The sequence below is a fragment of the Mixophyes fleayi genome, chromosome 2 (assembly GCF_038048845.1).
Source record: "Mixophyes fleayi isolate aMixFle1 chromosome 2, aMixFle1.hap1, whole genome shotgun sequence".
NCBI classification, from domain to species: Eukaryota; Metazoa; Chordata; class Amphibia; order Anura; family Limnodynastidae; genus Mixophyes; species Mixophyes fleayi.
In genome coordinates this window covers 209,700,810-209,725,367 of record NC_134403.1, presented here as the reverse complement: position 1 = coordinate 209,725,367, position 24,558 = coordinate 209,700,810, and the positions used below count along the sequence as shown (strand labels likewise).

At 39.4% G+C, this 24,558-nt stretch overlaps 2 protein-coding genes across 4 annotated transcripts in view; one reads left to right on the top strand and one right to left on the bottom strand.

Moving 5' to 3' along the window:
• The window catches only part of DNALI1 (dynein axonemal light intermediate chain 1), a 29,348-nt gene extending 28,359 nt beyond the window's left edge, over positions 1-989 (bottom strand). Inside the window, exon 1 of the mRNA XM_075195422.1 lies at positions 855-989. Within this exon, the coding sequence (XP_075051523.1) occupies positions 855-935 (81 nt within the window). The 5' untranslated portion in view covers positions 936-989. The remainder of the gene's footprint in view (positions 1-854) is intronic.
• Positions 990-1,504: 515 nt separating this feature from the next.
• CDCA8 (cell division cycle associated 8) lies at positions 1,505-14,937 on the top strand. 3 transcript variants are annotated; one of them, XM_075195418.1, is made up of 11 exons: positions 1,505-1,588; positions 2,939-3,052; positions 4,182-4,310; positions 6,084-6,121; positions 7,684-7,750; positions 9,965-10,041; positions 10,337-10,410; positions 11,277-11,369; positions 12,875-13,001; positions 13,161-13,244; positions 14,605-14,937. In XM_075195418.1, the coding sequence occupies exons 2-11, from the start codon at positions 2,956-2,958 to the stop codon at positions 14,638-14,640; spliced, it is 822 nt and encodes a 273-aa protein (XP_075051519.1). In that variant the 5' UTR covers positions 1,505-1,588; positions 2,939-2,955; the 3' UTR covers positions 14,641-14,937. The 3 variants fall into 3 exon arrangements, with proteins under 3 accessions (XP_075051519.1, XP_075051518.1, XP_075051520.1); XM_075195417.1 differs by having other exon boundaries at positions 6,081-6,121; XM_075195419.1 differs by lacking the exon at positions 4,182-4,310 and having other exon boundaries at positions 6,081-6,121.
• Positions 14,938-24,558: the final 9,621 nt, after the last annotated feature.

Here is a 24,558-nt window from a genome sequence, read left to right as displayed (position 1 = left end):
GGATAGAAGAAGGGAATACGGTTACCATATTAGAAAAGCTTACACATATTAAAAATTAAAGAATATATAGTAAACGATAATCATCAATGCATGAAGAAATAAAAAGACAGACATTGTTGTATATGTGCATTTTTTTAAATACAGTATGGTAAGTGCCAAAATGTTATGGTTACAAGGACACAACTTAAAAAAAAACTGCATTCCACATTGCACTTACATATAACCTAAGGTAGCAATGGTTACCCTTCATAACATACTAGCAGGTTAATTGGCTGCTATCAAATTGACGTGTGTGTGTGTGTGTTAGGGACAGGGGCGGATCTAGACTATTGATATACCCGGGGCGATTTTAGGGGGGGGCGCGATTTAGGCCCCGCCCCCTTTCTGATTTCTAAGGCTGCCGGCGGCTGCAAAGTATGTGCAGGTCCGTTCGGCAGTGGTAGTGTGCTGTCCCGCTGCTCTGATTGTGTTTAAAACACAATCAGAGCAGCCAGGCAGTACACTGTCACTGCCGAACGGACCTGCACAGTGTGCAGCTGTCGGCAGCTAGCCCCTGCTAGGGGGGGCGACCGCCCCTATCGCCCCCCCTCCCCCTGGATCCGCCACTGGTTAGGGAATTTACACTGTAATGGGGTACGGACTGATGTGAGTTCTCTGCACAGCGCTGTGGAATTAGTAGCGCTATATAAGTAGCTGATGATGATTAAGATATTTACAATACTATATATATATATATATATATATATATAAAAATATATACATATACATACATGTTGCGAATGTGTCTGTTGTGATTCTCTGTCAATGCATAGAGGGGCAGATTTAGGGGTTATTAAGGTTGATTTTTAACTTACCTTGGCAGATTTCCTCTCCGTGTTTCTGCTGATGAACACAGGGTTGTCATATCTCAGCAGGGAGTCTGCAGGGGGAATCATGATGACCGATGTCGGGCAAGACAGCTGTCTGAAATCACACTCTATGGGTCGCGGTCACGCTGTCGCTATGTACACCGCTCTCCTTAGCAACCGGTAACCAGGCATAACGCCTACACTAGGCATGCGCCAACTCCACTACCCGGAAAGAACAGTTACGCTTCTTCCTCATTCGCAACAGTAACTGTTGAAGTCAGTGAGTAGCCATCTTGGTAGAGGAGCATATTATGTAGCTATGTTAAAACAATGAATGCACGCCTGTGTTCAAGTATAGATATATCCAGCTTCTTTAATCCGTGTAAATATATCACCGTCATATAGATTAATTAAAATTTGCTAACAAATCACGTTTAAAATTACAAAACAAATGCGTGAATATTACTTTAAACAATGCGGATAATAAAAGTTCGCGGAATGTGTAACGTCTTATGTTGGTATTGTTTGATGTTTGGACTATAATGCGATTGGTAATCCCTTAATGCCTGACATCCATAACCAGACCCGTTTCCATAACCTCTTCTTCCATTGGTTAGATATGAAGCACTGCCCCTTGTATACGCGTAATGTGTTTAGCGGTATTGGATTGGCTGCTTGTAGGCGGTGGCGGCTGATTTTGAATCTGTCCTGTTGGTTTCTGGGCTGAACGGACGGTGGAGGTGAGGTGTCTGGTTGATATTATATAGGGGGTGTATAGCTAATGGTATAGATTATGATCGGGCTCTACTTAATGTGTTGTTGTTATCCAGCGTCCGGACAGAGCGCATTCACTATGGCGCTGACTACATGAATGGTGTACGGTTTCCGTACCCGGGAGGAACGGCTGCCTCCCTGGTTTCTGGAGATTAGTTACTGGAAATTATAGTGTCCATTTTGTTAATATTGTCCATTACTAATTTACTTACCTGCTGGACGCAGTTTGCAGTATAATGTAGTTTTGCTAATTTGCACAGAGACGGTCGTGCAGATAGCTGTTTAGGGTTAAACACGTTCATAGGAATGTCTCCTATCGTTTTCCTTACATAATTTTATGTGTTGTAATTACGTAAACTTGTTTATAATTCTTGTCACTTCTGTTATTTTGTACTCTTGTTATATGTTCTAACCCAATATGTATGGTGCTGCAGACCCCTTGTGCTGCATTTTAAATAGATAATAAAATCCAGGATCTGCCAACTAACAGGAAGTGCTGTTCTCGGGATACACAACAGGAAGTGCACCTTATGTGATTGGCCTAATATTGTTGGCAGCTTCCTAGCAGGTGTGTGTGTTTTTCTGTTTGGTATGGTTGTGTAATAGGATTGAAATATGGCGACATCATCAAGCTATGTAGTGTATGTTATCTCAGGGATTTAAGATGGCCATAGAAATATAGATGGTGAGAATCGTCATAATTTATTTATATAGCGCCACTGATTCCGCAGTGCTGCACAGAGAACTCATTCACATCAGTCCCTGCCCCATTGGAGCTTACAGTCTAAATTCCCTAACATACACAGACAGAGAGACTAGGGTCAATTTTGATAGCAGCCAATTAACCTACTAGAATGTTTTTGGATTGTGGGAGGAAACCAGAGCACCCGGAGGAAACCCACGCAAACACAGGGAGAACATACAAACTCCACACAGATAAGACCATGGTCGGGAATTGAACTCATGACCCCAGTGCTCTAAGGCAGGAGTGCTAATCACACAGCCACCGTGCTGCCCAATCAGAATTTTATACGTTGGGCATGAGGTGGTAAAATATGAGGTATATTTTTGGTATCAAGCAATGCAATTCTCCAGCCACATTTTCACACCCACATATGCTCAGGTGAGTGCTGTATGTGACATAATTATCTCTAATTAAAAGGCAGAAGAATCCCCTTTAATGTGGTAACCTATATAGTTGTGTAGCACAACAAATATAAAATCCCATAACTCTGTCTGTGAGCAACTTGAAAATGTAGGGAAAGAGAAATGTTTTACAATCACACTCATTTGGATCTTTTAACCACAATTCTTAGGAACCTCCAGTATCATCATGGCACCAGCAAGGAAAAGAACCAACCGCGGACAGAAAAACCGCACTGTAAAAAATGAGAAGCTGGCTTCATTCATCAAGGACTTTGACAGTCAAAGTAATTATCTTTCTGATCCTTCTGGGCAAGCTTTTGTTTTTTTTTTGATGAGTGATATATTAAAGCTCTCGTCAAGTACTGAAGCATTCATTATTTGTTTGAAAAATATAAACCTCTGATGCCTTCCGTTCTGGGCTAGTTTCCGAGCCTGAAGCCTTGTAGCAAAGAGGACTCTGAGGACCTTTGTCCCCTTAGTCTTGTGGATAGAGGGGCCCTTCCTCTATTAAGGAAAGCTTGAAGTTACCACACTCTTTCACTATTGTGTTTTGTTTTGGGTTTGTTTGGACATGAAAGCACAGATCCTGGGCTTTCCAAAAAATAAAAAAATTGCTAATTGATACTTTTGTGTTTTCAAGTGAGAGTTGTTGAAATATTCGGTGATAGGGTATACAACCCACCCAAGTACATCATTTTATTAAGCAATTTATTGCTGAATTTGTATATTTGGCTGTCCTGCCTCTCCCCTCTCCTAATTTTAAAGCTCATTGTTTCTATCGCTTTTCAGTGGAAAAATAAAAAATATTTTAGATGTTTATGGAAATCATGAGAAATTGTGTTCAAATATACCATAAAAAGATTACTACTCTCAGACTTCCAAAAAATGTGTATCTAAAGGGCCTCTCAGCCTAAACTAAAAAAAATAGCTGTAATGCCTGTGGTCAGTACAAAGTGAAATTCGTATTGACCTCGTCGTGTGAAGTCCAGAGTGTGTCTGCTCTGCAGGTAGTTTTCGTATACTAGAGTTGTGCTGAAGTCAGAATGGGTAGCTGCAAGTTACACTACAATGCAATGTTCTATCCACGTTATCGAAGCCACATACAGACTTGGGGATGTTCAATCATAGTTTTAACAGACAACTAGCTTTACTGGCTTCCATACAACAGCTGCAGCATGAGGAAACACCAAGACTGCAAAGACCTGGTGGGCTTTTGCAATATCCCTAAGAGCACGAGTCAGTGACGATTTGGTAGTATGTGGTTATTTTTGGTTAGAAGAAGAATCTTGTGACACCACCTCACTCAGGCTAGGTCCAGGGCTTGCTTGAAGCGCAATGAATTGATAATTGCAGTGTCCCATGCACCCTGGCAATGTAAGAAAAACAAAAACCAACAACTTTCTTTTCTTTCAGTCAAGACAGCAGTAGAGGAATTAAAATTCATTGCTGCGAACAATGTGAAAGATGTTGATAGCCTGTATAATATTGAGCTCATCAAACTACCAGTGGCTATCCGAGAGATGTGTTGGATTGATTTCTTGGGTAAGGTTTCGTTTTTTTTGTTTGTTTTTTTCTTTTGTGCATAGCTTTCCATAATGCATGTCTTCCCTAGAAAACCTCAGCTACTCCAGATCATATAAGAAACAAGCATTGTATGATTTAGCTCATTAGTTGTATTTGACAAAGGCCTTCACATTTGACCCATTTTGTCTTAACTTGTTGAATGAGCTTGTCATGTTAACTGTTGGGATGATGTAATGCATAAGTTAATGAAGGCAAAACATACCTTAATATACAACGCTTATTAAGCTGTTTTGTAGTAACTTCAGCTGTAACAATGCAATTCATTTGTACAGGTAGCAGATGAAAAGTGGAAAGGCCAATGTAAAGTCTCTTGGGACATTGGGCCACCAGGTGTGGCTTGTATAGTATGTATGCACTATAGCGTTGAGTCTGTAATTGTGCTGTTGTATGTAGCACCATTCATGCAAGAAATTCACTCATCTTGTGTCTGGCGGCTTATGGTGTAAATACTTAGAATATCCCAAAGATGCTTGATTGGATTCAGAACTGGTGACTGAGAAGGCCATTAATATTGGTGGATTATTCTCATACCATTGGGTGACCACATGTACTCTGGATTTGGATGTTTTCATCTTGACTCAGTACCCTTAAGTAACGATTCACTTCAATCTTGCCCTCTAAGGGAACGATTACATTAAATTCATGGTAGTAAAATGTGTCCCCAGAACATTATGGAACCACCATAACTCTTCAACGTCTGAAGCAAGAGTATATGTGTACTCGTTTTTGTCAAAAACAGGGGGAGGGATGAATTATCTGATCATATCCCATTTCTCCTCTTCCTGGTAGTTCATTGCCTGTGCTCCTTGCACCACTGGACTTCCAAATGTGCATTATCAGGTGGGATAGACTATTTATACACGGAAACCAGTGGAGTGATTGGACCATTTTTTTGCTGAAAATGCTTACTCCATTGTTTAAAAACTGCAGTCTGTTGATCTGAAGTTACTTGCATGCCTTTTACTTTAAGTACTGCCTGACTATCGGAATTCTGGAGAATGCACTTCTGCCCAGTTCCATCCTGATATCACCGTAGGCACAGTTGCTTCTGAAACATTAGCAACTAGAGATGATTGGTCATTGCACTTGTAAATTCACCCGTCTTTCAAAGTCACTGAGGTCTGCTCCTGCAACCAGACTAGCTATAAATTATATGAAACCATGGTCCATGGTAGTCCAAAATTGTTACCATGAACCTGACCATGTTGCAGTGTTAATTACATATTTAATTTGTGAGCCACATCTGTCCATACTTGGTGCCATTTACTCAGATGAGACTACTAGTGCTTATGGAATGTCCATCTGCCATGGTTGTCTCTAACCCTGTCACTAGCTTAAGTTTACTGTAAATCCACACAAATAATGAAGATTAGCAGGACTCCTTTTTTTTTTTAACTGAGGATGTTTTTGAAAATGCATTCTCTTGCTGATAAAGCATCAGCCATATATTGAATCCCGATGGAATGATAGAAACCCTACAAGGGAAATTCAATTCAAGTGAAGTCTCGTGTGATGAGATACATAGGTGTGATAACTGGAAATAGGCACAGCCGCATATCGGGTGAAGCTCCTACAGAATCTCATGCTAAATTGAATTTCCCCCTATGTCCTAAATGTAGCTCCATTGCATGACTGACAATGTTTTTAACATATAACAAAATATGGGAACCTTGATTCCCCCCCCCAATTAACAATTATTTGTTTTCCTTTCTTTCTCTTATTGCACAGCAGGAGGAGGCAGCCGAGAAGCTTTAGAGGCAGCCGCAAATGTGAGTTATGTAGCTTGCCAGTTGCCTTGCTCTCACAAGTCATGGCATCTGTTAATCTTACATTTTGTGGTGTTTCAATCATAAGTATGTTACAAGTAATACTTGGCTTTGTTTTTATCATGAAATTCTTAATTTATCTCCATTATGAGTTCACATTACATGGTTACAAATAATAGTTGCGCTCTAAAATTGACAGCACCTGGTTCTTAACACATATCAATAGCCATTTTGTGGGCTGAATCGATATTCCTTTTCTTTCATTATCTACGAACGAGTATCTAATGAATTGTTTGGTTTAATTTCCCACAAAATGGCTGCTTCTACTGACTATTAATTACAAGTCTACTTTAAAGGAAAACTTTAAGAATAACATAGTTGAGCCATGTACTACTTGTGGGTAGTGTAATATACATGAATACTCGTCTGCAGACATGCCTTATGTCCGTTCAACCAGTGCCTGTGTTCTCTCTAAACCTCGTTTTACAGAAGCTTGCACAGCAAGGTGCAATTGGAACTAAAATTTGTTGGCACAGTTTAGAGAATATTCCAAGCTGTGTCTAGATAGGGTAGACCAACTAGTTGTAGTTCATACTCCACCATGGTTTCACATAGCAAGGTGCAGAAAGAACAGAGGTGCTGGGCCTGCAGCCAGACTCTGGGGTTTTCACAGAGGTGCAAACCCCTCTAACTCACCTCTAGGGTTGCTAGAGGTGAGTACTATTACTTTACATATGCTACATAACATTTATTTTTACTTGTTTGTGAAGAAACCCTTTTAATAATAAATCTTCCACCTAAAATAACAGTGCTACAGCCCTACCTTTATTAGATAATCGATTTATCCAGCACATTGGTTGCAGAGTCATGGGAATTTCAAATTCTCCAGTCACTATCTCTGGTAGAAGTAGTGGCACCAGATCAGTAGGTGGGTAAACACCCCGTTTCACTAGTTGGTGTTAAGAGGGCATTTTAATAACCTGTTATGGATGTCCTTTTCTTTTAATATCTTATTGTGCAGAAAAGTTGTAGTCTATTGTTAAAAGCTTGCAGAGCGTGGATTGAATGCAAAGTGCCGTATTTAGCAACTAGAAACTAAGTTTGACAATAATTAAGGTTGATTCCAGCCAATTATACATTATATTATTAGATTGCTAATTTTTGTTCGTATTTGTAATGGGTATGATGTACTCAGGCCAGTTCTTAAGTTATAATGTAGCTGCCCTAAAAGCTGTTACAATCACATTTATTGTCTGAAGTAATTGGCATTCTTTAGATAAACCTGTTATCCTTGCAGCGTAAAACATTGTATACCCCATTAAATGTCTTATACATTGAGTTTTAGAATTTTTATTTTTTTTTATTTTGCTTTTGTTAGCTTCTTAATTTATATTTACTGCAATGTACTTACTACCTAGTGCCCTGTTAGTAAATAAGTATTCCAGGCCACTGACTTTAGTTTCTTTTCGTGAATATTGATTGGTCAATGTATGCAATGGTGTATATCTCCTCAATTAGCGGCAATAAACACACTCAATTGTTTTGTCATGGTCTGTTTGTATTAGGTGAATGTAGACATGGAGCAAATAACATCAAGTGTTTCTCAAACACCATTTAAACCTGTCAAAAAAGGTCAGTATGTCTTCACTCCCCATTCCTGCAGATTTCACAATCAAATTTTATCTCTTACATAAACCTGTCTTTTCATTCATTAGCAGGATAGCATGGGTTCCAAGCAATATATGAACGGGTCCAGCTCACTCATTTCTACATGCTTAGATACCTAGCTAATATAGTGTAATGAAGTCTCTGTGGGCATGATGCACAGTTGGACACATGTTGGGTGTAAAAAAAAAAAAGCTGCCTGTAAAAACCTGTATTTATGCCCAAATGCTGACTCGCGCATTGCAAGTTGCATCTAAGCTCTGTATCTGTAACATGTACATTAAATGTATGTTAGCCATGCATACACCCACACATGCATACACATAACTTTTCTTATCCTTATTACCTGGTTTTCACATTTGTTTTAATAGCGAAAAATGCATTCACTATTAGACTAGATATAAGGCAGCAGATATAATACTCCTTGTGTATAAATGAAAGTTGCAAAATTTTTTTAAATATGCCCACAACACACACAATACATGCACGGTCAGTGCAGAAAGCACCAATCTGCTGCAAAGGTAAATACACAATTGACTAATCAGAAATGGCTAGTTGGTACTGACAACCACTATCTGTGCTTTTAGACCACCAATCAGGCCCCTGGAATTAACAGGTCTCTCTGTGCAGGCTTGCATCTATTTTCAATTATGCAAACACGATTTTGTGTACTTTGTCTGTTTTAGACCGTCCCTCCAGGTGTAAACAAGTGCAGATGCGTGCAGCTCTTTTTTTTTTTTTTTTTTTTTTTGTGTTTGTTTTGGTTTTTTTGCATTAATCCAGGAAGTACGTATTTGATTCAAGGCCCCACTTGATAAGATTAACTATCAATTTTATATGTCTGCATAGCTATACGGCCTAGTTCAATTAGTGGCTGTTTTCGTTTCCTTGACAGATTTCCATTAGTTTTCTGGACTGCATGTAAAGCCTCCATTAACTCTGCATCCATGCCATTCATATCTATTCTGTGAAATGCGGTTATCTGCTCCCTGCTTTCTATGTTTTCCACAGCAGTATTGGTCATTATCGTGGCAGTGGTATCTATTTAAATTCGACTCCCAGCATTCCGAAATACATTTTTATTGCTTGCATGTGGTTACACATATAATCTGGATTTGGCCACACAGGATTAACAATAAGGATGTAATTGTCTGCCTATTTCATAACGGGAGCATGATCAGACAATAACATGTGTCCAATGCTTGAGGAATCTACAGAAGTCTATCCTATGACAAGTAAATGTATAAAAAAAAAAAAAAGAAATCGGATTTGTTACACCTCCTCCAAACGTCTATAAAAATCCAGCAATGTCACAAAGTTCCCTTTATATCTCTGAACCCCTTCAACTGTGGGGTACATAATTTCCTTGGGAAAATATAGAGCTCTCTACATTTGGTGCATGTAGGTGAACTTTATCCACATGTAATTATAACCAGCACCAGTTTTCCTTCCTTTCACCTTTCTGAAGCTGTCGGGTTTGAGTATGATTTTCTAACTTAGCGTAGCTTCTCATGGTATTTGGCATGCTTTTTCGTGATCTGGGTTCTTTTCCATTGATGGATGAGTCATCCATCAGGACTGTTAAAGATCTTCCACCTTAGTGTTTGTTTGCTGTAGCTGAGAAAGGTAGGTCAGTAATAGATTATTGTAGCTCAGTGATCCATTTGTCTATTTCTAGCTGTTAGTTCATTTGCTAGCTAACTAGATGGTCCAAACCGGCTGCCTTTGTGCATTGGACTGAAGCCTCAGCTTGTTTTTGTGCCTTGACTTCATCACCATATTGCCTAAATACTGATGCCCGGGAGGCAGGTGTGTTATAGAGAATGCATGAGCTTTCTGCAGCTTGTCTAACTTCATTAACACCAGAAGCCCATTACATTAAGTTTATATACAAATCTAATATCCAGCATATACTTCAGTAAAATTAAATACTGACCGATGGGTATAATGTTACAGGATTTGATTCTACTCTGCAAATTAACTCTTGCTCTATTCACTGAAGCATTCATTTTGCTATTTTAATGTGTGTATTCATTGGCATGAAAGTGCTTGCTTGGCAGGTTGGTGATTTTTACTCGCAGCAATATTTTCAATGGTAGATTTATCCAAGAGATCATTAGTATTGCAGAGCTCTTCCTACATTGTAATAGATATCGGATTTATTTGTGTTGATTCATATAGGCAAAAAAACAAAGGTTGACTCCGTGGAAGCAGTGGAAAACTTTCCAGTGAAGAGTGTCATCGGGAAAAGAACAAACGTGAGTTTGGATTCTGTATTACAGAGCTGACGGGGAGGGGCTCTGTAATTAAAATATTTTAACAAGGTAGTAGTGCTTTATTCGGTTTGCTTTTTATTTTCATACCATTTTCAAGGGGACACTTTATGTACACTTCTGTGCTTAACCTCACAGTAATTTACTATAAACATGTCCATTATGTTCTGAGGAACTCTGCTTCACTGCTTTTAAGTACAATGTTTACTTGGTATTCCTTAATATTGGTAGTATGAATTTTAGTTGTGTGAAACCTGACTTCTGGTCTGCATTATCTCAGGCAAAAGCTTCCACCAAAAAACTTGGCACTGCAAGGAAAGCGAGAATTTCTGCTGCAAATACAACTCTTAAGAGGTAAGACTTTTTTGTATTTTCATGTAGGCTTGCTGTCCTTACCAGTGCAATGCTGAATCTTATTTGCTGTGTCTACAATGTCCTACTTTAAAAGGCCAAATAAGCGAACGCATTTTCATCTTGCTGGAACGTTTTGCTGGTGACAAAAACACAAACTTCAATGGTATTACACGTACAGTTTAGCCCTGTCCAGGTTTTGGCTATTTTCAAACGTTTACTCCTAATTTTCCTCTGTAGAGCACACTAAAACGCTATACAATGTTTATTACTGTAAGTCCTGGCATGCTCCAGTAGCTGTAAAATAGTCAGTACTGAGATGTTATTAGTGTTCCCTCATATTGGTATGTTTCAAGGCAAATGTAAAATCTTCTGAAGGGGGACATTTTGTGCAATGGGAAAGCTGTTTGACAGGGAAACCACTACCATTGAATTCTGTACAGCTTCAGGATTTATTTTAAATGTCACAAACACTACTCGTATGACACCCTTCGAGAGTTTAGAGGTGACACTAGAGCATTACAATGTAACATTTTTAACATGGTATTTTTGTTTTTTATTGTTTTTGACTCGTGGAGCATGAAGCCTTCATTGTGGTTTGGATAATTTCAAAATCTCGACTAGTGTTTGATGCTTGGCAACCCTTTCTTCACTTACTATGTTTCCATACCAACTCCTGTTTCATGCAGAATGTGCATTCCACTGCAAACAATACTTTAGTACTTTTCAGGCTAAAACCCTTTTTTTTTTTTTTTTTTTTTTTTTTTTTTTGTTTAATCAAGGGATAAGTGAAAAATGTCAATATGAAAATACTTGGTTTTTTTTGTGTTTTTTTTTTTTTTTATTAATATAATTCTTCATTCAACCAGTAAAAGAAGCCGTACAACACCTTCTAGCAGCAGATTGGCAGACTCTTCAGTAGTGGGCCACACCCCAATGGTCACACCCAAAATTGATACCAGGTAACTTGTGTGTGCACATGAAGATAGGGGAGCATTAGGTCACCGCTGTACCTAGTGTCATCCCCATACTATTTTATTCAATATAAATTGGAAATGTTGCTCAAAATATTAGTAAATTCTATTCTTGTACAAAGCAGTTGCAATTTGCTACTGTATGTTCTAATTTGTTTAGTTATTAATAGCAATGTTTTTGTTGCTTAAATGAAGATGTAAAACATCTAGCACCATATAGAAAATAATATTCAGTATGTTTTTCTAAAGTCTGTTTAGAAGCTGTGAAGGCTTCCAATTTTGTGACCTCATCAGTCACTTATGCCGCAAATGCTGTGTGTTGCTACATACAGTTTAGTGTTTCCCTGTTTTTTTTCTGACAGAGTAAATCACTACATTGTAAGCGGCATGTAATCATTTATAGGAAGGGGAGTGACATCACATGTGTAAGCTCTGTTTTGAGCTGAAGTGTACTTTTCTTGGGACACAGGCTGATACAATAGAAGTTTCTTTATTTTTTTACAGGAGCATGGGCTACTGTATGACTTTGTTGGGACTAAAGCCAGTTTAGTCAAGTGTGTACTTTTGTAGGGGTGCAAGCTGGTGTAGTAATTTGGGGGGAGCGTCAACTGTTTTGTGTTGGGCACAGGCTGTTCTATAATGTGTAATCTTATAAATACCTTATTGCAGGAGGTATATTATACAGATATGATGATACCCGCTATTGTGTTTAACCTCCATCCTAAAAATGTTTGTGTGGCTCAAATGTAATTACAAAATTTGGGCTTGATCAGTTTAGCTTGCCGTCTGTACAAATTTACAATTCAAGACCTGTACGGCCATGCACATTGCCTTCTTTAATTCAATCTAACACTTGCAGACAAAGTGTGATTACCATGAAGATATGTGGCCTCTATATCTTTAAATTATTTTCTATTTAAGCTGTATTAAACATGCAGTAAAAGCATCAAGAGAACAACCATTGTAAAAAAAAACAATCTTACCCTTAGGCCTCATACATAAAAGATACACTGGAGGCAGAATGCATTTGTTATATTTGGATGTGACCACTTCATGGCACAGCCATGAAGTGGTCTCTAGGATGACTAGTCATCCTAGAGATCATTAATCTCTGGCAAATTAAAATGAAGTGCATAGTGTTTCTGGAACACAGCATGGTTTGTGTGTGTAGTGCCTTATTATATATGGAGTACACTTATTATAGATCGGTAATCTATGTAATGACACATCCAAATACATGTCAATAAGGTGCAATTGTTTTGCCTAGTGTGTTTAAAGCCTAAGGGAGACAGACGTTGCACTTTATTAACCCTAATGGCAGAGTGGAGAGCTGCTCATAGAATACCTGGCACAATTTACACACAGGAAGAAATTTACACCATCCAATCTCGGCTGTAATGTTAAATTAATTTATATATAGCAATGGGGTTTTTTTTTTTGGTTTTTTTTTTTTTTATTCTTTTTTTACTTTGATAACACTGGTTTTGTTTTAGGTTATTTAAAACACCAGCGCTTAGAACACCAGGGTTGCAAGAACCAGTGTATACTTTCTCTGCCAATGGGAGCCCACTGGCTGGCATGAATGATTTGTTCATTAATTTACCTGCAAGGGATGGAAAGGTAAGCCCTGCATGTTTATGATAGAATTTCTGAGATTGTGTGAATGGAAAGCTTTAGGATTCTCTCCCTTCTAAGTTAATTCCTTTTGCCTCTTTTGTATTATGTTTAGCAGGCACATGGTCATTAGCTTTGTATCTAAATTCTTTTCTGACTATACAGCATATCCGTCTGACAGCTGATGACCTGGATGTGAACTTAAATAGTCTGGACAAGAGGGCATTGGAAAACATTAAGCTTTTATCGGTAAGTTGTGTTTTTTTTATTTTTATTTATGTTTTTTATACTGTCTCCTATACTGAAAGTGAGCTATAGATGCAGTATAGTCCTATATTTTGTGCTTGCATGCAAAAATGAAATATTAACATGAGCTTCTATGAGTGGAGAGTGCACGTTTTCTGGGGAGTTCCCGGCTTGGTGCGTGGTCATTGACCATCTCTCTTCCTTGTTGTCCCACCCCAATGCATCTTTCTTCTTGCTGGTGGTGAACAGGATGTGTCTTAGACTTTCAATGGGGCACCTTTTGCACAAACTTGATTCACTTATATGGGCAAAGTACATTTTTATGTCACAAATACCAATGTAATAAGAAACCTAACAAATAAATGATAATAATAATAATAAAACATAAGTGTCACAATGGAGGCATTCTCGATATCCTGCTATCCTAATTTTTGTGTTGGCTGCAGTGATCAGTATTTTAGGAGAAACATGTAAAAGTAGTAATTATTTAAAGGGGTCCAAAAGTAAGTTAACCTTTTACGTGATGAATTTACTCATGTTGACATCTTTGCTAGCAAGCGCACAAATGGTTGCTCATTGTTTGCATTTGGGTAATTTCCAAAGTGGAAAATGGGTCTGACGTAAATGAAGCTCAAGTGTACAGTATCTTAGGAGCAAAACAAAAATGTAAGATATGATCAAAAACAGATTACAATTCGAACATTGGAATTATATAATTACTTTTTCCACAATGTGCATTTATATCTGGGCCCACAATCCCAAAAATAGCTTTGCAGATTGTATGATTGGGTGCACTTTATGAAGTGGAAAGTGGACATATGCTTTACTTATTTGCATATTATGAAACTAGTATAGTTGTATAATCTGAACTAAACAAAAGCCAACATGTTTTGCGGTATTTAAAAACTATCATCTAAAATGTCACTTCTGAAATAAGGTTTTTTGTTTTGTGTTTTTTTTTATTTATTTATTTTTTTCAAAAAAAGCAATCAAAGGAATATTGTCCTGAAGAGTCACCTTACTGAGAACAAATAATTAGTTTGGAACAAGGTTTTACCATTTTAAAATTGGTGACAGATATGCAAGTGTTCAGAATAGGTTATACTGTGCAAATGCTGCAGACTACCCCTTGTAGACTCCATTCATATTGCTGCTTCAGGATTACTCCATGTATAGGTACTTGGTTTATGAGTAGAAGTACTGTGTATAGTTTTAAATGTGACTCTCTAAATGGTTAGCTGAATATGAAAATTGTTCCCCTCCCACCTTTTACATGTAAGTGAATCTGTTTAAAACTCTTCTGAACAGGTTTAGTAACTTGGATGTCTATTGTCTTTTTTTTTTTTATTTGTTTTTTTTACAGAGTCGCTTGGAAAGAGCTTGCAAGGCACTGAAGTGACCTAAAAAGTTGTCTTGTTTTATATTTGGTTACCTTTGGTTACATTTTTTTATTTTTTATTGTAAATATTTGTGTTCGCTGTGTATTTTATTTCTATAGATCTAATGTGTTAAGCAACTTGTTATTGGACTTGAAAACTGCAGAATGTTCCTGTATCTGCTTTGCCTTATTTACCAACGTTGTTATAAACCCATAAAAGCCCACATTTTCAGCTTTGACTGTAATTTACCAGATAATACTTTCGATGAGGAACATTTTGTTTATGTAAATTTGAGATAAACACTGTTTTTGAAATTCTTTTTTGTCCTGAATTTTCCTTTTAAACTCATCTATAATAATAAAAAGATATCTATACATGTATAAGTAAATATTTTGACTATGCTTGCAGAGATGGCCAGACTTGTGTCATGATATACTTTTTGTTCCCTTACAGTATGGTGATTTACCATCCTCTTATTTGGTGCAAGTTTAAAAAAACACACAAACTAAAATATTGCTATAAATGGCTACAGCTTTATTAAATATTTAACATAACTTTATCAACCTTAAAGGCTTTCTATAAAATACTGTTGACTGCAACAGTGCAAATACAACTTGACTGCAGAGCATGTGGTCTAAAAACTTGAGGGCATGTTTAGTGGCAAGTAGATACTGATTCCTAACTGTAAACAGGCATCTAGCTGGTCATTCGTTGAATAGGATTTCTATTTTATACCGCTTTCATACTGCCGCCCCGGCAATATCCCAGGTTTTTCAAGCCGGGTTTTTGCCGGGGCTCGGAGCGTCCCAGCTCAGAAACACCATTCATACTGCACCTCGGACCCGGGAATTTCCCGGGTTGACCCCATTCATACTGCACAAGTCTGTGCCCTGGCAATTTGTGGGAGTCATCACCAGAGCAGTTTTCATTGGCTGAAAAATGGTGATGTCATTGAAAGGTGACTGTTTTTTTCTCTATAACAAACCTATGACTTAATTGCTCAATTGTGCACACTCTGTGCTCTGGTAGCTACACAGTTAACACTTCACACACTGGTATCTAAGGGGTCAACCCAGCCAAGCAATCTATCTCTTCTAAACAGACAGTGAATTTGTTTAGAGCAATAAGAACAGTTTTTATTAACTGTTAGATTTAATATAGAGACAGGCAGACAGCCAATCGGCTTGTTTTCTGTGCAACCCGGGTTGAAAAACCCGGGTTGCACCATTCATAGTGCAGGCAACCTGGGTCCGACCCAGGAATTACCCCTCGATAAATCGGGATTTTTGACTTGTACCATTCATACTGCACCAAGACCCAGGTCGTTTGAGCTCGCCCCGGCAAAAACCCGGGATTTTGGTGCAGTATGAATGGGGTATTGGATAGAAATGAAGCGAATATACTAAACAAAAAGATGTTCCCAGAGCACTTCAACAACAACCCCTGCAGCCTTGCTTAACCAAAGGAATTTCCACAACTGCCAAAAAAGTCAAAAATATATAGCGAAGTTCAGCAAATGGCGCTAGATTGTCACATCAGAGAAATAAATAGCATAATACAGTCACCAGAGTTCAGTCCAAATATCTGTAGCAATCTTTTATCTTCACTGTTCCACGGGTGCAGAAAATCGCTCCATATAAAAGATATCGTATCTAGTGAAGTACATTCTATCCTAGAGCTCAACATCCCGTGAGAAGATGGCTCCTTCTCAAGAAAAGACACCCAATATCTGTGATGAAATATAGAGAAATCTCGTCCCCAATGGTGGTATGCTTACATCTGAATAGGTGAAAATCCATTTCAAACGTGTGGGTAAATCCGTCGTACTGCAGACACCCAAGAATCGTGAGTGAATATTGATGAAACTCCTCAGCCCCTAATGGTAATATGCTTACATCTAAATAGATGAGTCAGCTTCAAACATAAGGCTTTTTCTATTCCTCTTTCTGGCTCCAAACGAGATCACTCAGAGGTATATACAAATAAAGAATAAAACTGGATCTAGGCGTTTTAGCCTTTTAAAATGTGTTACAATTTATTAAAATGCCTTAAAAACATAATACATCCCCTGTAGGTAGCATTCAGTGTAACCTAAATTCCTACCAGATCAATCCATAGTCGAGCGCATATCAGACACTGGGTTTAAAGATGATTCCAAGTTCCCAACATGTCCAAAAGAGTCCTCCACAGGATAGTCAGTAATAGATATCACAATGAATGCACCTTTAGTAACTATCGCGTTTCGATATTCCAAGTGAGATCTTTATCAAGGTACAGGATGTATCCCCTCCATACATATATTTATAGTGGTGATTAACCAATCAGATACAATCATATTATACAACAAAATTGTACAGGGAAAAAAAAAAAAAATTTCAAAACTGCACGCAATATTGTTTACATAAATCCGTTTCTTCACATATAATGCATATATCGTGTGCCATTAGAAAACCGTTTAAGCCACAAACTACTTAATCATTTGGAGAGATCTCCATTACTCCTTATAAAGTTCTACAAGTTCATGAAATACGCAGCATACACATTTAAAAATCAGATTTTTATTTTTTTTATTTCATATTTTTGTCTGTCATCTTGATGCACAGTCTTGGCTGCTGAGTCTCTCTCCCTTCATTTCTATATACACATGGTAGAGACTGAGCTCAATGTCATCCTGCTTTTGCCAAGTTCACAAAAAAAAGCAGTCTGCAGAAGCTTACATGTCCACACAGGCATGATCCCTTTGCACTCTAAAAGGAGTAGTCACTCATAGAGCGCACTGCCTTGTCTGTCTTTTTAAGATTTTCACCAGGGGTTGCCTGTACAACATCCCCAGTCATCTGTTGCCAGTTAAGTTTGGAAGCCATAGCTCTTGTTCTTCTGGCTGGCTGTCGTTTTTACTCTTCAGCAGGGTTAAAGTATTAAAAAAAGCACAGTGGTTAGCATTACTGTCTCACAGCTCTGTGGTCATGGTTTCAATTCCAACAAATGCCATATTTCTGTGGACTTTGTATGTTCGCCCTGCGTTTCTGTGGGTTTCCTCTCAAAGATTTCTGACAATGTGTAGGTGGTAGGGAATTTAGAATGTAAGCTCCAATGGGGCAGGCAGTCATGTGAATGAAAAATCAGCAACAACATTAAAACCACCTGCCTAATATTGTATAGACCCCCTTGTGCTGCCAAAACAGCTCTGACCCATCATGGCATGGTCTCCACAGGACCTCTGAAGGTGTCCTGTGGTATCTGGCACCAAGACGTTAGCAGCGGTTCCTTTAAGTTCTGTAAGTTGTGAGGTGGAGCCCCCATGGCTCTGACTTGTTTTTCCAGCACAGCCCACAGTCAACACTTTGAACTCTTTGTCATGTTCCTCAAACCATTCCTGAACAATTTTTGAAGTGCAACATGGCACATTATCCCGCTGAAAGAGGCCACTGGAATGGATGTACTTGTTCATCAACAATGTTTAGGTAGGTGGTATGTGTCAAAGTAACATCCACATGAATGCCAAGACTCAAGGTTTACAAGCAGAACATAGGCAGAGGGATGCTGTAGACCAGGGGTGTCCAACCTTTTAGCTTCCCTGGGCCACATTGGCAGACGACGAGTTGGTTTGGGCCGCACATAAGATACACTAACAATAACGATAGCTGATCATCCAAAAAACCATAGAAAACATAGTTAACACATATCTATATATATGAGAAAAAAAGTGATTTTTTTTTTTTTTATATATATATATATATATATATATATATATATATCACTTTTTTGTCAAATCCCTCTATACTTACCTTTCAATTGCCCTGTTCAAAAAAATCCTCTAGTTATTATACTATAATCACTTTTTGTATTGTTACGATGCAATATCATTTAAGCAAGGCATTGTATATCAGGGTGCCCTGACCAGGCCTGCGGTACCTGACATATACACCACTGTGACCCCAAATTGTGACCTGTTTTGATAATTACACCACTGTTAGTTGAGGGATAACAACTTATAATGGGCCGAAGAGAATAATATATAATGCCCCATTAGTAATACAAGTAGAAGTATGTAGCAGGGAGATAAGGTCCATGATGCTCCAGGACCAGGTGACTTTTATTCACTGGTCAGCGTCCCTTGAAATAATAAAAAAAATCCCCCTTAACTTACCTTTTAATCGGCTTGTTCTCCTGTCCTCTTCTCTTTTTTCTCCAATTCTGTGCTGCTGATTGTTCTTCTCGTGCAGGTGTCTCCTCTGTGCTGCACTCCGCAATGGATGTTGTGCGTGATGACATCATGCCCGACATTCACTGCGAGCGCCGCACGGAGGAGGAGACGAGGGAGGGAGCCGGAGTACCAGCTGACGTGACCGCAAGGTATGTAGTTTCTTTTCTTTTTTTTTTTGCAGGATTTTTTTTTTTCCCCATTAAGAGCGCTGCCCCCTTGCCACAACCAAAACTCCTTCTGGGCCACATCTACAGGCGTGCTGGGCTGCATGCGGGCCGTGGGTTGGACAACCCTGCTGTAGACAATGTCAGCTTGCCTCTTTCCCATAGCGTATCCTGATGCCATCTCTTCGCAAGGTAAACGACACACACTCACCTGGTTGTCCACATGTTAAAGAAAACTTAATTAATCGTCCACCTTCATCCACGTTCTCACATGCCCATTGTAGGAGTTTGCGGTGGTGGGCACTCTGACCGGTCTGCCTCTACACAGCAAGCTGCAAGTCTAACACTCTTCTATCACGGCAAGCAGTAACTTTTTCAGCAATTTGGGCTACAGTAACTCTTCTGTGGTATTGGACCAGACGGGCTAGTCTTTGCTTCCCACACACATCATCAAGCTTTTTTCCTGTCGCTGGTTACATGGTTGTCCTTCCTTGGACCACTTTTGGTAGGTGCTAACCACTTCATACTGGTAACGCCCCAAAAAACCTGGAGATGCTCTGACCCAGTTATCTAGCAATTACAATTTGACCTTTGTCAAAGTCTCTTAGAAGCAGGAAAAAAAAAAGGACAAGTATAAGGATCTAACACATCAACTTCAAGAACTGACTTCACTTACTGTCTAATATATCCAGCCCCTCAACAGGTGTCATTGTAACAAGATAATCAATGTTATTAACTTCACTTGTCAGTGGTTTTAATGTGGCTGATCGGTGTATTTTCTCAGTACAGCACTGTGTAATATGATTAGTGCTATATAAATAAATTATAATAAGGGTGGTAGCCCTTATAGTTTTGTTGACCTATTACATACTGAGATTTTTCCCCCTTGTGTTTTCCTTTTGCGATAATATACACTCAAATGCTAAACACCCAAATCGCCCTTCCTTTTTTTTTTTCTAAGCAAACATTTATTGCAACTGACATATCGACACACTTTATATATCTGTGCTTGTATTGTTGTCCAACACTATTTACCAGTTTCATAGCTCAAATGCAAGATCTTGCCTGCCTTTAACAGCTATTCACATAAACAGCTTCAAAGTCCAGTATGAGATCCAGCCCCTCTTGCCCAGTGGTGATGGGGAGGGGCAAGTAGGAGAAGTAGAACTTGTATAGACCCTCCACAATTTTGAAATAATATACTAAGATCTCTATATCACCAAATGGTAGTTTGTTTTTTTTGTTTTGGAGTGGGGTATTATACAATCTATCTTATACTTTTACTTTCAAAATAAGGTGAGCCAGAATAATCTATTCCTTCTAATCATGACTTGAAAATAAGTATTGTAAGTGAAAATTTTAGGGGAGGGGAACAGACACGGTAGCCCTAGACAGGTGGTTAGTGTAGGGAAGGGTAATAAGGAGGTGGGGCAGATCATAATGGTACAAATAAGAAGTAGGGTGTGAAGTGCTGTCATCAATACCTAATAATTTGTTACTTTAGTGTATATGAAGAAATTGGGTCAAGTGCCATTAACAGTTCTACATGTTTATTCCTCTGTATACATTGGCCATTTTATTTTGTCCTCCTTGCTTATGATGTTTCCAAGACCCTTGAGTCTTCACCAATCAGTCAGTTTACCAGTTTGTGTTTGAGTTCAATACAGCTGGAAGTTCTGAGTATTCAAAATATTCTCTGATTTATTATTTACAAGTTCATATTTTTATAGTATTCTGGTTACACAGAATCAGAATTGCACACTTCAGCAAACTACTCCCATAACTATCTTATCTTTGTCTTAACCATTTATTGTGCATGCTTCCTTTACACAAACTGTCACGAACACGCTCCCAGCTGCTGTGAGTTTGGGGTGTTTGCTATATGAGCTTGCACACGATTTCAGCCCGCAGTCTCTCTCCACCGATCACACAGGTTATAGACCTACTGAATCGCCCCCAAACAGTGCTCACACCCCCAGACACTTCAGGTTTGCCACCACTTATTGAATACGGACAATAGGACCCCAATATACTGTCCCACACTGGAACACAAGGCTTCCAGCTATCCACAGACTAGCAAGACCCACATCAGCAAGCACAGGCTGAAAGCTTCACACCTCCAGACTGTTACACAAATGTAATGCAAGCATACACTAAGCTTGTTAATGTATCAACAAATCACACACTGGGTTAACTTGGTCGAGCTATTTCTTCTTAACAGGCTAATGGATTCGTTAGAGTATCAAGGACGCAACATATTAAATTATAGATTTAATATACCAAAGTACTGGGCATTCAATTATAAAGATAAATAATTAATAAACAACTGATATAAAACATATACAAGCAAAATAATTTACAATAAAAGGGCTTGCATTCAGATTAGCACTTACATCATTGCATTCTGGCCAAGGGAAATTTGGCTTGGAAGATGGACAGCTTATCAATGTGAATTGATTTCCCAAAAAGTCTGACACCTGCCCCTTCCCAACACATGTTTTTTTTAACCAAAATCAAATGGGACGGTATTCACAGGGGCAGGGTAAATGCTAATAGGGGGGCAGGGATGTCCCCTGAGTGTCACTATAGTTTGCCCACAAATATTCCCAAAGTCTTGACCTGTGAGTAATTCTTCACAGATATATCCCAAAGACATAACTCCCCCTTCAATAAACCGGTCATAATCTCCCGCACATTTAAATGCCACACATGATGGAATTATGACAATGTGACATACCTTTTCCAAAGATATGTGATTATAGCTGTTCCTGGATACCGCCAGTACCTGTCATTCACAACCCTGGTGTGATTTCTGCTCCTCAGTATGGAGTGCCACATAGATTTCCCAAAATATGAAATTTGAAGACATCTTCTTTGAAGTTCATATTTTTATATGCTTGTATAGGCCTTCACATGCTTTCCTTGGCTGCAAGATTCTCACCTAGGCATATGGTTCTCTAATTCACACCTAATGGTTCTATGGTGTTTACACTACCTATTGAAAGGAAGTCAATTAGATCGGGGAATACAGGATCAAACACAATGGATGTCGGTGATCTGCATATCTTAAGCAGGTCTCCTCACAAAAGGGTTTGCTAAACGTGATTACCTCCTACTGGGCTAATTGTTTCCTTTTTAAAGACATTTGGTCAAACATTTATCTGAGTTGAAAATCAGGTTCATTCCTATGTATCAATGTAATACTTATTTGGGCCCTGACATTCAATGTTCTATTTCATCATCAGATTTATGCTCTCATTCTGATACCTCCCCTTTTTAAGAGATGGCATGGGGATTGACAGGCATTGCCCAGGCCATCTCCCACAGATTCCCCCTGATTCAAATGGAATAGCTGTTAGCTGGATCTCAATAGTTCTCTGGTCAGAAGTGTTAAGAAGGGGTTAAATATCTCATTTAGCTGAGACTTCTGGTCCTTTAATAGCTGTGGGCTAACCTCTGCATTCTTACCTACTCTTACTGACTGTATCTCTTTGAGGGTGCTGCTTGAGAGAACGCCTCCCTCCCACAAAAACTCCTGTAAGTGAGGACCCATTAATTCTGGCACAGCAGAATACCTACTTCCACTCTGCCCTGCTTCCTAGCTACAAAATTCCCTGTCAGTGGGATACACTATATGATTCTTATCTGGGGGGCTACGGAACAGGACACTCCCCTCCCCCTTGGACCTATCTATCTGAGGGTGTAGAGTAACAGGGAGTATGGGCCCCATCATCTACCTCCTCTAAGCTGTTAGACAGCTGACTAAGTAAGTGTGGGCTAGCAACTGACCAGAACTCAGATGGAGATCTGAGTGGTGAACATTCGAACTACATTTCCCAGCAGCAATGTAAGAATTGCTGTCACTCACTATTTCCAGTTGGTCTGGACTATGTGTCTCTCCCACATTTCTCAACACCTCTGGGTACAGCTGGTTCAGGCACAGAACACAAATCTTCACTCTGCCCTCCCTCCCATTTACCCTATCTTCAAAGCATATTACCTGGGAAGAAATATTGCCTTTCTCTAACACAACAGAATTAATCACATTGTCATCTGTCCCATTTCTAGAAAGCATATTATCTACACCAGTCAATGCCAATATCTGCAGTAACAGTGTTCCCTGTCCCTAACTCATGACAAGGTGTCAGTGTAAAAACAGGTTTAGATTCTAACGCAATACTATTTTTGGCATTATCCTCATTATACACATTAGGTACAATACCACATTCTCTTTCCCTGTCACATCCTGGCACCTGGAAAGAACCATGGGTAATCTCAGTAGATTCTAACACAGTTTGCATTAGCATCAATACATACATCAGATATAATATGACATTCCCTTTTCCTGTCACCACCTGGTACCTGGGAAAAAACATGGGTACTCTCAGCAGTTTCTGACACTGTAACATGGGTGGCATTAAAATCATTACATACTTTAGGTACAATAGAATATACCCTTTCCCTGTCACATCCTGGTTTACACATTTCAGGTGCAACGGAACAGACCTTTTCCTTGTCACCTCCTGGTACCTGGGAACAAACGTTGGTACTTTCAGCTGATTCTGACCAGAGGTGGATCTAGAAAATAGTTTTACCCGCGGCGATTTAGCAGGGATGGGGACGATTTAGGCCCCGCCCCCTTTCTGACACCTAAGGCTGCCTACGGCTGCACACTATTGCGCAGGGACAGTGTGCTGCCTTAAACACAATCAGAGCAGCCGAGCAGCACTCTGTCCCTGCCTGTCACTATCAAATGGACCTGCACATATTGTGCAGCCGCCGGCAGCAACCCCTGCTAGGGGGGGCGATCACCCCGATCACCTACCCCTGGATCCGCCACTGATTCTGACACAGTAACAGGTGTGACATTAACATCATCATTAGAGACATACTGAGACAGCATTCTTCCTAAATCTGTCCCCAGTAACACATTTGTAGGCATATTATCTGATACCTCGACATCTCTTAGACCTCTTCCAGCACCCCAATCGGCTACAGGTACAGTAAGGTGAATTCCACCCACCCATTGCACAGAAATACACTTTCCTGGAATGAAGTCCTCTAACCCTACCAGTTCTGAACGCACTAGCGTAACATCCGCCGCAGTGTCTCTTAACCCCACAGTTACCTTGTCACCCACAATGACCATTGCAGATTGTCCTTCCGGCCCCCTTGTGGTCCAGCAACACACAGGACAGCTGGAGCAGATTGCAGTGAAGGTACCCCCTAGAGGAGGGCGAAGTGGTCTTCTTTTCTGGACAGACAGTACTGATGTGCCCCACCTGGTTGCACACAAAACATCGGCGGGTGTCTCCCAAAACAGGCTTTGCCCCAACCCTCCCAAAAGATGAAGAAATGGTGGGTGATGGTGTTGAGGGGGGTGGCGTTGATCCTACTGACCGTCCCCCTTTCCAGGCAAACTGCCCTGGCACAAAGTACCTCTTTTAGCTGCAGGTGCCCGAGTGACAGTATATTTGTCAGCCAGTTTAGCTGCCTCCACAGATGATTCAGGGTCCCGATCCTCTACCCATTCCTTCACATCAGCTGGGCATAAAGTGAGAAACTGC

What these genes read in the sequence shown, in the direction of transcription:
- CDCA8 (XM_075195417.1), top strand. Translation starts at nt 2,956, where the DNA reads ATGGCACCAGCAAGGAAAAGAACCAACCGCGGACAGAAAAACCGCACT. An exon ending in CAAGGACTTTGACAGTCAAA is followed by an intron (nt 3,053 to 4,181) that starts GTAATTATCTTT and finishes CTTTTCTTTCAG; the next exon opens with TCAAGACAGCAGTAGAGGAA. An exon ending in AAAACATTAAGCTTTTATCG is followed by an intron (nt 13,245 to 14,604) that starts GTAAGTTGTGTT and finishes TTTTTTTTACAG; the next exon opens with AGTCGCTTGGAAAGAGCTTG.